Source organism: Salvia splendens, chromosome 4 (genome assembly GCF_004379255.2).
Source record: "Salvia splendens isolate huo1 chromosome 4, SspV2, whole genome shotgun sequence".
Taxonomy (NCBI): Eukaryota; Viridiplantae; Streptophyta; class Magnoliopsida; order Lamiales; family Lamiaceae; genus Salvia; species Salvia splendens.
In genome coordinates, this window is record NC_056035.1 from 1,305,354 (window position 1) to 1,318,229 (window position 12,876).

General features: G+C 38.0%; 1 protein-coding gene across 2 annotated transcripts; it reads left to right on the top strand.

The window, feature by feature from the left end:
* Nucleotides 1–8,638: 8,638 nt before the first annotated feature.
* Nucleotides 8,639–12,876, top strand: LOC121797880 (receptor-like serine/threonine-protein kinase ALE2). 2 transcript variants are annotated; one of them, XM_042196638.1, is made up of 9 exons: nt 8,639–9,186; nt 9,529–9,615; nt 9,699–9,842; nt 9,920–10,030; nt 10,120–10,491; nt 10,583–10,858; nt 10,945–11,337; nt 11,413–11,656; nt 11,961–12,876. In XM_042196638.1, the coding sequence occupies exons 1-9, from the start codon at nt 9,129–9,131 to the stop codon at nt 12,574–12,576; spliced, it is 2,301 nt and encodes a 766-aa protein (XP_042052572.1). In that variant the 5' UTR covers nt 8,639–9,128; the 3' UTR covers nt 12,577–12,876. The 2 variants fall into 2 exon arrangements, with proteins under 2 accessions (XP_042052572.1, XP_042052573.1); XM_042196639.1 differs by having other exon boundaries at nt 9,532–9,615.

Here is a 12,876-nt window from a genome sequence, read left to right on the forward strand (position 1 = left end):
TTACAATTAGTGGCTCTTTTACACAGGTGATTGCTTCATTATTGCTTTATAGGGTTAATGTGTTGACCAAAACCTCATCAATTATGTTCATAGTCAATGTCCAGATTAGGTTATTCTACACTATTCGTGAATTTGGGTGACATGTTTTTATAAATTAGGCTGCCAGAAAATTAGTTTCATTAATTCAAATTAAATAGTTTTCTTTTTTGTAAATTATTTGTAGAGTTTCAAAATTAGGAATTGCCACAAAAATAATGAATTTTAGTCAAATTTTGGCTCGTCCTCTCACTTTAAAAATCGCTAGTAAAAATTATAAATTTTCATATTTTTTTCTATTTTTTCTTTGGGTTTAAGGCCATCCACTACGCGTGCCGCCGCCAGCCCGTGTTCCATTCCGGAGGAACGGTTCCGCCGCGGGACGCGTTGCAGCTGTGCGTGCCGTCCCGTAGCCCGTAGCTGTGCGACGCGGGACGCGACGTCTCACCACGCGCCGAGGCGACGTGGCGAGCTCCCGATGCATGCGTGACACTCACTCGCTGGCCCGCGAGTGGGCGTCGTCACGGATGACGCAATAATTTATTTTTTTAAATTCGAATTTTCATAAAAAAAATTCAAACGGTAATGTTACCGTTTTGTTTTGCCGTTTTTCAATTTTTTTTAAATTTTTGGGCAAGGACACGCGACTCTAGCGCCCACGCCCAACTCCAAGAGGATCTAATTGAGCACATTTGGGAAAACTTTGGCGCAGAAAATTAAATTATGTCATTTTATTTTTTTAGGATTTTAATTATGTCTTTTTTCTTTTTTTTTGAATTTTAAGTTGTAATGTTGTTTTAATTTTAATGAAGTTTGTTTTTTTAATTGAATTTGTTGGAAAAAAATTAAAAAATGAAATTGAATTAATAGTAATTTAAGGGACGGAGCGTTGCAGGTTCCGTCCCTTAGTTAAGAGATGGAGTAAAAAAGTACATTGGATCCCTCAAATAGTAGTTTAAGGGATATTTAAAGGACAGTGGAGGACCGCGTAGTGGATGCTCTAAAATTCTAAAATTATATCCAATGTGTTATCCGATAAATTCTGCGAGGAATGTAACCTTTTGTAAATTTTATCACTAACACATTTAACAAATCACTTTAATTACGCCATCAAATTGAAATATGTATGTGTCAAATCAATAGCATATTACAAATATAAATATCTGTGATGAGAGTAATAATTTTAAGAACAAAGAATATTTATGAACTCTGCTAACTTTTTTATTTTTTTGTCCAAAATCATGTAGTAGGAGAATTCTATTTTGGGCTCGACCCTATCGTAGATACTTTATTGAGTAAATATCTATTATGACCATCACATTAATTGATGCAAAGTAGCCAATAAAGTTGGTGTAATGTAGAGTATTTGGTAAATGTTTTGAATATAGTCATGCATTCACATTGATGATGGTCATATACAAATTCAATTTTGTAAATATTTGTATAAGTGTGTACCAGTAACAATAACTTAATAATATTTCTCAAATTATTTTATATTATACTCATTCTACTTATTCTGTAAAAAAGATGGTAATTTAACTAGTGAAAAAAGTTCATTATTAAAAATTAAGATTATAGTAAATCACTTTTTAACTTAATAGTATTACTAGAATTTCTACATAAATAGAATTGGAATTACTAGAATTGGGAACTTGAGCATCTCCAGTGGGACGGACTTCCCATAGCCTTCCCGACGAGCTTCCCAAAAACACCTTCTGACACGTCATAAGGACATCCCATAGCACTGCCACGTCATACGGACTTCCCACTACACAGTGGCGGACTTCCCATAGCCTTCCCGCGCGGACTTCCCGCAATAAAAAAAATTCACAAATTCACCAAATTAAACAATTTGCGGAATTAAACAATATACGACATTAAACAATGTACGGAATTTAAATTTCGTATCACATGCGGACTTTCCAAAGTTCAAATTTAATTTCATTATATTAAAAAAAACAACACAACAAAAAAAAATAACTAAAACAAATTAAACAAGTGAACATATCACCGATGACCCCGACGCAACCATAGCTCTTCAATTATATCGTTCTGTAGTTGAATATGGGCGTGTCGTTGGCGCATGTCGGCAAATGCACGCACCCGTTCGGCCCCTTCATGGGGTACCCCCATGCGTCCACTAGGGGCGGCAACACCGTGGCTTGGGCCGGCACCATCATCATCGTCACAGGCCCAATCAGTCAGTGCTAGACCTTCATCTTCGACGATCATGTTGTGCATGATAATACATGCGTACATGATATCAGTGAGACTGTCCATATACCACAACCGGCTTGGACCCTTCACTACCGCCCATCGACTCTGGAGGACACCAAATGCCCGCTCGACATCCTTGCGCGCTGCCTCCTGACGACACGCAAAATATTTCTTCTTATCTTCCGTTGCGCATCTGATCGTCTTCACGAACACCGGCCACATAGGATAAATGTCATCCGCCAAATAATAGCCCATGTTGTGCTGGTTGCCGTTGGCGACGAAACTGATAGTCGGACCAACACCAAGTTCTTGGTCGTTGAAAAGAGGGGACGACTGCAGGACATTGATGTCGTTGTTCGAGCCGGCTACTCCGAAGTATGCATGCCAAATCCATAGCCGGTAGTCAGCTACCGCCTCAAGGACAATCGTTGGATGCTTGCTCTTGAAACCGGTTGTATACAACCATTTCCAGGTGGATGGGCAGTTCTTCCATTCCTAATGCATACATTCTATGCTGCCCAACATTCCCGGAAAACCATGCTGACTCCCGTGCATATTAATCAGATCTTGGCAGTCTTGGGGGGTAGGCTTCCGAAGATAGGTATCCCCGAATATCTCCCTAACGCCTGCACAAAAATACCGCAGACATTCGTAGGCAATCGACTCGCCGATATGGAGGTACTCGTCGAACATGTTGGCCGCACCGACGTAGGCCAGCAGCCTGATTGTAGCAGTGCACTTCTGAATGGGCGTGAGGCCGGGTTTACCAACCGCATCCTCTCTCATCCTGAAATATTCGTATCTACACTTTATTGCGCCAACGATATGAAGAAACAGTGGACGACGCATTCTAAAACGTCGGCGGAATAAGTGTCCCCAAACCGCGGCTCTGGAGCAAAGTAATCCGCGTACAACCGATGGTGGGCAGCGATGCGGTCCCGAGGTATCATAGTACGACAACGGATGGGTCGAGGTACCGCCGGTTGTTGCTCCTGTTGCATGGCCGCTTGTAACGCCCGATTTATCTCCCTAGACGTAACGGCCCGCGGCTCATCCTTCACGATCTGGCGCCTGTCACCAGCACCGCTCCCACCCGCACCACTACCACTTCCACTACCACTTGCCATAAATAAAAGAAATGTAGAGAGAGAAACTCTTTAAAACAAGTGGTGCGAATGTAATGAAGTTCAACGAGCAGTATATATAATGTTTGTAAAAAAAATTCAAAAATGCTCGCACGTCCGCCGCTGACGTCCGTCCGCTCGCCGTCGCGACGGACATCCCGCGAAAGCCGCGAATCTCCCGTGTCCGTCTCCTCCACGCACAATGGCGGATGTCGCCGACGGATGTCCGGCATGCCAGTCCGATGCCCGCCGGGACGTCCGCCAGTGGAGATGCTCTTAATAGAATTGGAATAGAGAGTGAATTTTGAAACCTAAAATTGATAGTTGTATCTCACCCACTATATTTATTGGACTACAGCTTTAATTTAGTAGTACATTTTAGTATTGATGGCTGCATCGAATCTTCTACTATTGCTTCCTAAACCACGTGTGAGAGTGAAACTTCATTATTACCTGCACACTACTCCATATTCTTCGCAAACCACTTTTATTATTAAAATTTTATTATTGTAAGTAATTCGAAAGTAAAGCATAATTAATAGCAATGGTTTAATTTCACCCATTTATAGTTCATAACATGATTTACAAACTAGGAACTAAAAATTCAACTTTGCAATCAAAATAATTACAAATACTTACACAACTGATAAATTCAAGAAATAAAATTCGTGGGGTCAAACACATTAAATAAAGTCGTTATAAAGATCGAAATGCAAAATCGATATACAACTTCCGTCATCACTCATTAGCAATGTGTGATAGACAAAGAAGAAAAGTGACTATATTTATACACACATTTTTATGAAACTCTCGATAAAGAAAAGAAAATGCCAACTATTAATTTGATATACTGAAATAGGTGTTACTTAGTTTTTCCTTCTCAACTTGCGGATTTACATCTTAATATGCTTCATCGCCAATACAATAACGACCATTTGTGGATAATGATGCTTTAGCAGTTAAAATATTTTTTTAATTTAAGTGAACAAATTACAATAATTTCGACATGATATATTACGATTATAAAATGCTACCAATATTATTAATATAGCTGGCTTAAGGTTTGATTTAACATGAGAGAGTTAGTGAGAGAGGAACCTTACACCAGTCTTTACCTAATTAACATTTCGATTGCTTTGAATTTTTCCAATCAATTATTGCGAGTATGGATATTTTTTAAAAATAGGCCAATACGATTAATTTCGGTTGTTTTGCTAATAATTTCTTACTTTTAGCTTACCATTATTATACTAATATTATTACTAAAGTCTAGGACTAATAATGAACTTTACATGGTGTTGATTATGTTTCCCTCATAATCACGATTCACGCTACCTTAATGTATTTTTAAAATGGCGTTTTTCTCTATGTAGTTTATATTTTCATTTATTAAAAAAATAGTAGCAGTAGTATGTTATATGTATAAAAGTATGGCCCTAATATATAATTGTATGTTGCTTAATATGGTGTTTGAATTGTAGATTTGTAGTCATATTAACACGTGACAAGAGTTGACATTTTCAGTCGCATTATTATGATGTGATTATTCTTTAATAAAGCATAGTTACCTATCCTAGATATATAGGTATATTAACTAGTGCCCCTTGGCATTATGTTAATGACTAAAATTTAAGATAGTAACAACGATAGTAATGGAATATTTATTACTATTATGTTAAAAAATTGTTATTGAAAACTTGTGACTTTTAATTATTGTTTGTCAAAAAATAGATTTTCTGTTATTAAAAAAAAGTAAATTCTTCTAAACAAAAAAATAAATATATCAAGAGTTGCATTTATTTAGTGTCCATATTTTTTTCTTATCGACTTAAAAATATAAAAACTTATGATTTGTCCATCAACAACTGGTATGGGCCAATATTATATATGGGCCAAATTTACATAAGGCCATATAATATCTGAACGATAATTGTTACTGAATACTCCACTACTTATAATATAATATAATATCGATATTTAAAACATATCTTGAAAATGTAATTCATATTCGTAAAAAAAAGTAGGAGATGGTGCTAGATGAATGATTTGTGGATTTTGCTTAGAATAAATGATATGTATTTGAATAATAAATATGGAAGCATAGTAGGAAAGCATGACAAAAAGTTGAAATGTGAAAAGAGTGTATTGGACTAATATTAGCCACTAAAGTTGGGTTGATAATACAATATTTTTATTTATTTCTCTCTTTTGCACATATCCAACAATATACAATTTTTTGATAGAATGAAAATGTTAAAAGCCAATGCGGCAAGAAGAGTAAATTAAAAACGATGACATCACAAATAATAGCATAATCGACAAAACATATAAACGATAAAAATTCAACCGTAAACATTACACAACAGCATTACAACAATTTCAAGCCCTTAGACTGCAATACACAACGAAACAATTTCAAGCCCTTAGATTGCAATACACAACGAATCCAAGCGATGTCCACGTCGAAACAATCAAACAACACTGACCTAAAATTGATTACAAGCAACAATAAAGTAACTGTGCACAAAAATAAAAACTAAAAATCATAATCCTAAAAAGCAATCATCTATCCAAATATAATATCACAAACTTACGTCAAGAAAATGATAAATCTAAACCAGACTTATTATACTCACCATAAACTTATTTCTTGACGCTACGATCATTCTTCTTTTGACGTGTCAGTCCATATTGAAATAACGTTGTTCCAAATGGATAGGATTTGCTAGGACTAAGTGAAATAAAAAAAATGTCCAAAATAAGACATTTAAAGCTTAAGAGTTAATAATTTATTAAACTTTTAAAGAAGACAAAGATAAAGAGCAATAGAGTGATGTCATTAGTATGATGGGGGAATCTTTTGTTAATTTTCTTCTTTTTTCTGCGGGCGATTCCGTTGCCTTGGCGGCCTCCACACTCCGGCCCGATATTATGTGAGGGGGATAAATTAGGGTACACAGTAGCCCGTTAAGGAGGAGGCTTTAACCCACTGACTGCCAGAAGCCCATCTCCCAAGGCCTCACACGTGTGCCTAAGAGATGGAAGCAACTACACGACAGCCGTGAGATTTGAACTCAGACTCATTACAGATCTGTCCCTGCATTGCCAAATTTATAATTTAGTGGGGGCTAAGAGATGGAAGCAATTACACGACAGCCGTGAGATTTGAACTCAGACTCATTACAGATCTGTCCCTGCATTGCCAAATTTATAATTTAGTTGGGGGGGGGGGGGAATCGTGGATTGTTGAATGCCAATGTATAATTTAGTGGAGTATATTTTTATAGTATTTTAAATAATCTGGCAAAAGACGATGTAGCTTAGTATTAATACTTTAATAATAACGACTTGCGACAATATTCTGGTGCTTATAACACTCTTTATGATGTGGATATAGTTTTGTGATTTAAAGTGATAATTTAAGTTTTTCTGGTATTTTATTTTCAAAATTAGATTTTGTTCTTATTTTGTTGGAATTTCTACCAACACCGAATAGAATATAATATATCTTCAACTTTCTCCTCAATTATATTTGACATTATTCACCTTTCAATTATTGCTCTTTTTTTCACAGTGACAATTATATTTGACATTATTCACCTTCCAATTAATACTCACGCAAATCGCTTTAAAAATAATACTATCACACAAAAAATTACACAATTAATGGGACGAAGAGAGTATTGTATGATTAAAAAAAACTAGACCCTCTCTCCTCCCTCTAAATAATCAAATGAAAAACTTTTGAAAAATATGGAATTTTTTTGCTCCAAAAAGTCAAATAGGAAAAACTTTTACAAAATATGAAAAAAAAAAAATGCACCGACATTGAGTGGGACATTGAATATTATGCAGTAATAATTTAGGTCAAGTGACATAGTTAAGATCCACCATTCCACCCTCCATTCCATTATTTTGTGATAATAAACTAGAAAAAAAAAAGTATGGTCTCCAAACACCACATTCTTTTACTATATCACTAAACAACACCTACACAATCTTAACATGTGGGGACATTGGACAATCCAACAAGAAATTAATGTCATTGATTGAATCTTTTATCCCCACATTTTTCATTTCAAATAAGAAGAAAGAAAAAAAGAAGACTTCATTTTTTTCCATCTCCATCCTCCAATATTTATTTAAATAATTTTACATACCACAAACATGTGCTTGTGTGACCCTTTTCATATGATATTATTATGGTCAAAATTCCAAAGCAACAACGTTGAATTATTTTCATTGAGATCAAAAGGGAAGACTTGATTAATCATTGTCCTTCCAATCCATGCCAAATTTCTCAATTAAGGAAGTTTTTTTTAGTTTATATGTTTGATGTTTAAGTGATTAAGAAAAAAATATAAGATGGAAAATTAATTGAATACATTTTTTAAAATTAAAATCTCTTGTGTAACCCCTACATTAGCTAACCTATGCTTAAGAACGCATTAAAGAAGAAGCATTGGATCCTCACTTAACAAAAAAAGGTGAAAAGTAAAGTGACAAAAATAAGCAAAAAAAAGTGTATTGATTGTTAACTAAATAATAATAATATGAAATTCGTTTTGTAAAAGTATGACTTAACCCCAAATTTTTGAGAAACATTCTATTATTAACTTGTCTCGTTGGGATTTCAAGTTTATGCAACAAATCGAACATCGTAGACACAAAAATATAGTTACAACTCTATTTAAAATTCATTGTTTATAATTTATCTTTAATTTTGTATATTTATTTTAGTTATAATATTTATGAAATAATAATGATTAGAAAACAAAAAAAGGTAGTGTTTCACTAAAATTCTTGAAATTACATAATTTAAATATAAAAAATTATGCGATTTAAATATATAACGCCTATATGAGGCAAAGAGAAGAAAAGGACACTGTTAAACAGAAGAAAAAAGTAGGTACAATGCATAAATGCAATAAAAAAAACATTCTTGTTTATCTTAATGAGTAAATTGAATGCATTTTTCACTATTGGAAGTGGTCAAGAGCCAACAACAGGTATTTGAGAATTCAACTTTGTCTGTGAAAATCCATCAAATTTCACTGTCACAAACTGTTTGTGAAAACGCCTACATGACAAAATCGTTTGCATTAACTAGTTATAATCACTAATTAGGTTTGAGTACTTTATTGAATTCCACCTCAAGAAACGGAGAATGTTTTATTAAATCAGGTTGAAAATTTGATTAGACTTTGACAAAAATAGAGTCACTGTTATGCTAGTGGCCTGTAACTGGTTTTATTGGAATGTTGAATTTTGGTGCTCAAATTCAAAGGGGGTTTAGGCAATTTTCACCATTAATTCAAACAGCACAAAGATTTCTAAGTCCCAACTAACACATCAACTAGCCCATTAATGTTATTTTTTTGTTGGTGCAAGAATCAAATTTTATCCTTTTTAATCTTGATTTCTGCAGGCTCTCTTTGATCCCCACAATACAGGCTTTAATCCCTTTTGCAAAAGTGATTGCTGAAAGATTGTACTGTTGTTTCCCCTTTCCTTGATCAGTTTCTTTTCATTTTCCAGCTGAAATTTGGCTTTTTCCTCAAACCTAACAGTCCTATGTTTTTTTCTGCTTCACTGTCTTCTCATAACTCGAGTAGTATTATATGTGGGACTGAGCCTTTGTGCCTTTAATGCAACCATGTTATGCTCTCTCTGTAAAGCTTGTTTCTTGATTGAAATGGGAAGTGAATGATTGGTGATTCTTGAGTTGGGAAGTCTTTTCTGCTGGGAGATATGGAGCTGTTGTTGAGCTTTGTGATTCTCTGTGCTTTCTTGTTTCAAGAATCTGCTGGTAAATGGATACATGTTTTTCCTTTTTCTAGTTGTCTATATTCAATACCAGAATTCAGATCCATTTATTTGTTAGAGAAGGTTAATATTGATTGATCATATGTTTCAATTTTGTAGTTTGTGAATGAGAATTATTGACTTTTCCTTCTTGGTGGATATAGAAAATGCTCTGTTTTAGTATGATGTGCTTAGTAAGTTCAGCAAGAATCTGCTTTTTTTCTTGAATTTGTTGAACTCTTTATGATTAAGGAAGAATGGATCATAGATATTAGGATTAGTTTCGCCATGGCAAATTTCTCGTCTTGAATTCATCGTTTTTAAGACTTATTGCAACACATTTTAGCAGGCCTTGGTTTTCTTCCCATCAAAGTTGAGCCTCTTGATCTCAGTCTCTACGGAGGCAGAAGCCGACTTTTGTTTCATCGCAACGGTAACCAACACTTCCCCCTCTCCTCGTTGCTCGTCTGAGTTGCTGTTAGTTACTGAGATGTAGTATGAAATTTCTCAATGCAGTCCATCATCCCAAGACCTTCCGTTTTCGGAATGCAGATGTGCCCTCCACACCATCTGACTCCATGCCTCCGTTGCCTGTTTCAGCTCATCACAAACACCATTTAAGGAAAAAAATCCACCACATTTCTCTTGCACCCCACCAAGGTTAGAGTCTAACTACTCCTAGTGCCTCTGGTTTCTTTGATTCGTATGCATACTAAACCTTCGTCTCTGTCTACCAGGGCCGGCCCTTTCGCCTACTGTTTCTCCAATGAGCTCCCCTTCAGCGAGCAACAGGAAATCTCTACCACCTTTACCAAGTATGGGACTCCCACCTCCTCCTCCTAATAAAGGTGTGTGTTTTTAACCTTTCCTTGCTTAAATCTTCTCTTTCTCAATAAGTTTCATAGAAAAAACACGAGATTTATGCGTTATCTTGCAGGATGTGTATCTGTCACATGCACTGAGCCGCTGACCTTCACACCACCCGGAATGGCATGTGCTTGTGTTTGGCCTATTCAAGTCAGACTCCAGTTCAATATCTCTCTGTATGCATTTTTCCCTATGGTATCAGAGCTCAGTCAGCAAATCGCTGAGGCTATCCCGTTGAATCAAACTCAAGTTCGTATCGTGGGAGCAGATGCAGCAGATCCAGAGCTGGAGAAAACCACTGTGCTCATCAATTTGGTACCTCTAGCTGAGGCATTCACATCTGCTGCCACCTTTTCGATTTACAAAAAGTTCTGGAGCAAAGAGCTCTCCATCAACACTTCCACTTTTGGTGTTTATGATGTGCTATATGTTCACTATCCAGGTACACAAACATGAATTGTAAATACTGTTTAGTTATATACGAATATACGATCATTTTTTCCGTTTATTCATATTTGTGAGCTTATACGCAGGCCTACCGCCATCTCCACCAGCATGGCCCTCTGGCTCTGCTACAATCGACGTGCAACCTTATCCCCGCGGCACGAGTGGCAACGACCCAATAAAGCCATTCGGAGCAGATGTGCCTAGAGGGAGGAGAAACAAGTCTAGCAGAAACATGATCATCATAATTGTTCTGTCATCAGTCACGGCCTTTGTAGTGTGTATGGGATTTATGCTGCTGGTTCTGTCGAAATGGCGCGACATTGCTCGGCAAGGGATAATGCCACAGGAAGTAAAGGAATCAGGTATGGCTTGAGCCTATGAAGAAATGATTCAGATACTATGAAAGTTCATTGAAATGAAATGATGTAATGGGATGTGGATTTGGCAGGTGGTGGTAGGCTGCTGAAGGTAACGAGCCGGCCGAGCTCAGCCTCCGTGTCGTTCAGCTCCAGCCTTATGGCGTTCACAGGGACCGCAAAAATCTTCAGCATCGAGGATATGGAAAGGGCCACGGATAACTTTGACAGTTCAAGAATCGTAGGTGAAGGTGGGTTTGGGCTCGTGTATGGCGGGACTCTTGACGATGGGAGAAAAGTAGCCGTGAAGGTTCTCAAGAGGGACGATCAGCAAGGCGGCCGTGAGTTTCTTGCAGAAGTCGAGATGCTTGGCAGACTCCACCACAGAAACCTTGTCAAGCTGATAGGGATATGCCCTGATGCACACTCTAGATGCCTCGTCTATGAGCTCGTCCCCAATGGCAGCGTCGAGTCTCATTTACATGGTCAGTTTAGGTTCAAATTTGAACGAAATTCCAATTCCATAGTACCGAACGGATCCTCAAATGTTACATATGCAGGGGTTGATAAGGAGATTGCTCCTCTTGATTGGTCAGCTAGGATGAAAATCGCGCTCGGTTCAGCCAGGGGGCTGGCCTACTTGCACGAGGACTCGAGCCCACGTGTCATACACCGGGACTTCAAGTCCAGCAACATCTTGCTTGAGCACGACTACACGCCTAAAGTCTCTGACTTTGGGTTGGCTAGAGCAGCCATGGATGAAGCACACAAGCACGTTTCGACTCATGTCATGGGAACTTTCGGGTAAGACCCTTTAAATTCGGGCATCTCCGTAACATTCACTACGCGCACACACTAAACATTACACAATACTGCACACACAAAACACGCAACACCTCATACTGCACACACAATGCGTGCAGATGCACGCAATACTGCACAAACACACACTTCACACAAAACATGCACATTGCGCACACTTGCAAACTCAACATTACACAATCAACACACACTTCACACTCACAATACACAAACTCAAATTGTCCTTAGAAGAAAACACTCAAAAATTCAAGAACTGTCTGATAAACTTACACTCACCGTGCTGCAGTTACTTAGCTCCCGAATACGCAATGACTGGCCATCTCCTTGTCAAGAGCGACGTCTACAGCTATGGCGTGGTCCTCCTCGAGCTGCTCACAGGGAGAAAGCCAGTCGACCTATCCCAGCCTCCAGGGCAGGAGAATCTAGTGGCTTGGGCCCGGCCTCTCCTCGCAACGAGGGAAGGTCTCGAGACAATCATCGATCCGTCTCTGAAGTCAGCTGTGCCGTTGGAGAATGTGGCCAGAGTTGCAGCCATAGCATCAATGTGCGTCCAGCCTGAGGTCTCCCATCGCCCCTTCATGGGGGAGGTCGTCCAAGCGCTGAAGCTCGTGTGCAACGAGCTCGACGAGACGAGAGAGCCCGCGTCCAGAAGTGTCAGCCGGGATGACTTCTCCATTGAGGTGGATGAGCAGTTTGAGCAGAGTCTTGGGGCGGAGATAACGCTGTCGGGCGTGGATCTGTCGAGCTCGTCAGCAGCGCTTAGAGTTCGCGAATCGGAGTCGTTTAGGAGGCAGTTTAACTCTGCTCCTTTGAAGGTGGAGAGGAAGAGGAAGTTTTGGCAGAGGCTGAGGGGACTCTCTGGAGGCAGCATGAGTGAGCATGAGTATTCAATGCAACCTTAGTTGAGTCTCTCTCTCTCTCTCTCAAATGTGGAGTAATAGATTTGGTACAGAATTGGATATCAAAGGCTTTGATTTCAGCTTGGCTCTTTTTTTTAAAATTTTGGCCATGTGAATTTTATCTCTAGATAGGAGAGTTTAGAAGTGCTATTTGATCTCGTTGTTGTTTAGATTGGAAATTTGGGAGGCTGTTTGATTTTTATTTTTTAAAATGTCTTTGGAGGGGTGTTTGGGAGAGTTAGTATTCGTTTATTGTAAACTTTCAATAATAATTGTGATGATAGTAATTATTTTCTTGATGTT

What these genes read in the sequence shown, in the direction of transcription:
- LOC121797880 (XM_042196638.1), top strand. Translation starts at nt 9,129, where the DNA reads ATGGAGCTGTTGTTGAGCTTTGTGATTCTCTGTGCTTTCTTGTTTCAA. An exon ending in TTCTCTTGCACCCCACCAAG is followed by an intron (nt 9,843 to 9,919) that starts GTTAGAGTCTAA and finishes TCTGTCTACCAG; the next exon opens with GGCCGGCCCTTTCGCCTACT. An exon ending in CGTCGAGTCTCATTTACATG is followed by an intron (nt 11,338 to 11,412) that starts GTCAGTTTAGGT and finishes TTACATATGCAG; the next exon opens with GGGTTGATAAGGAGATTGCT.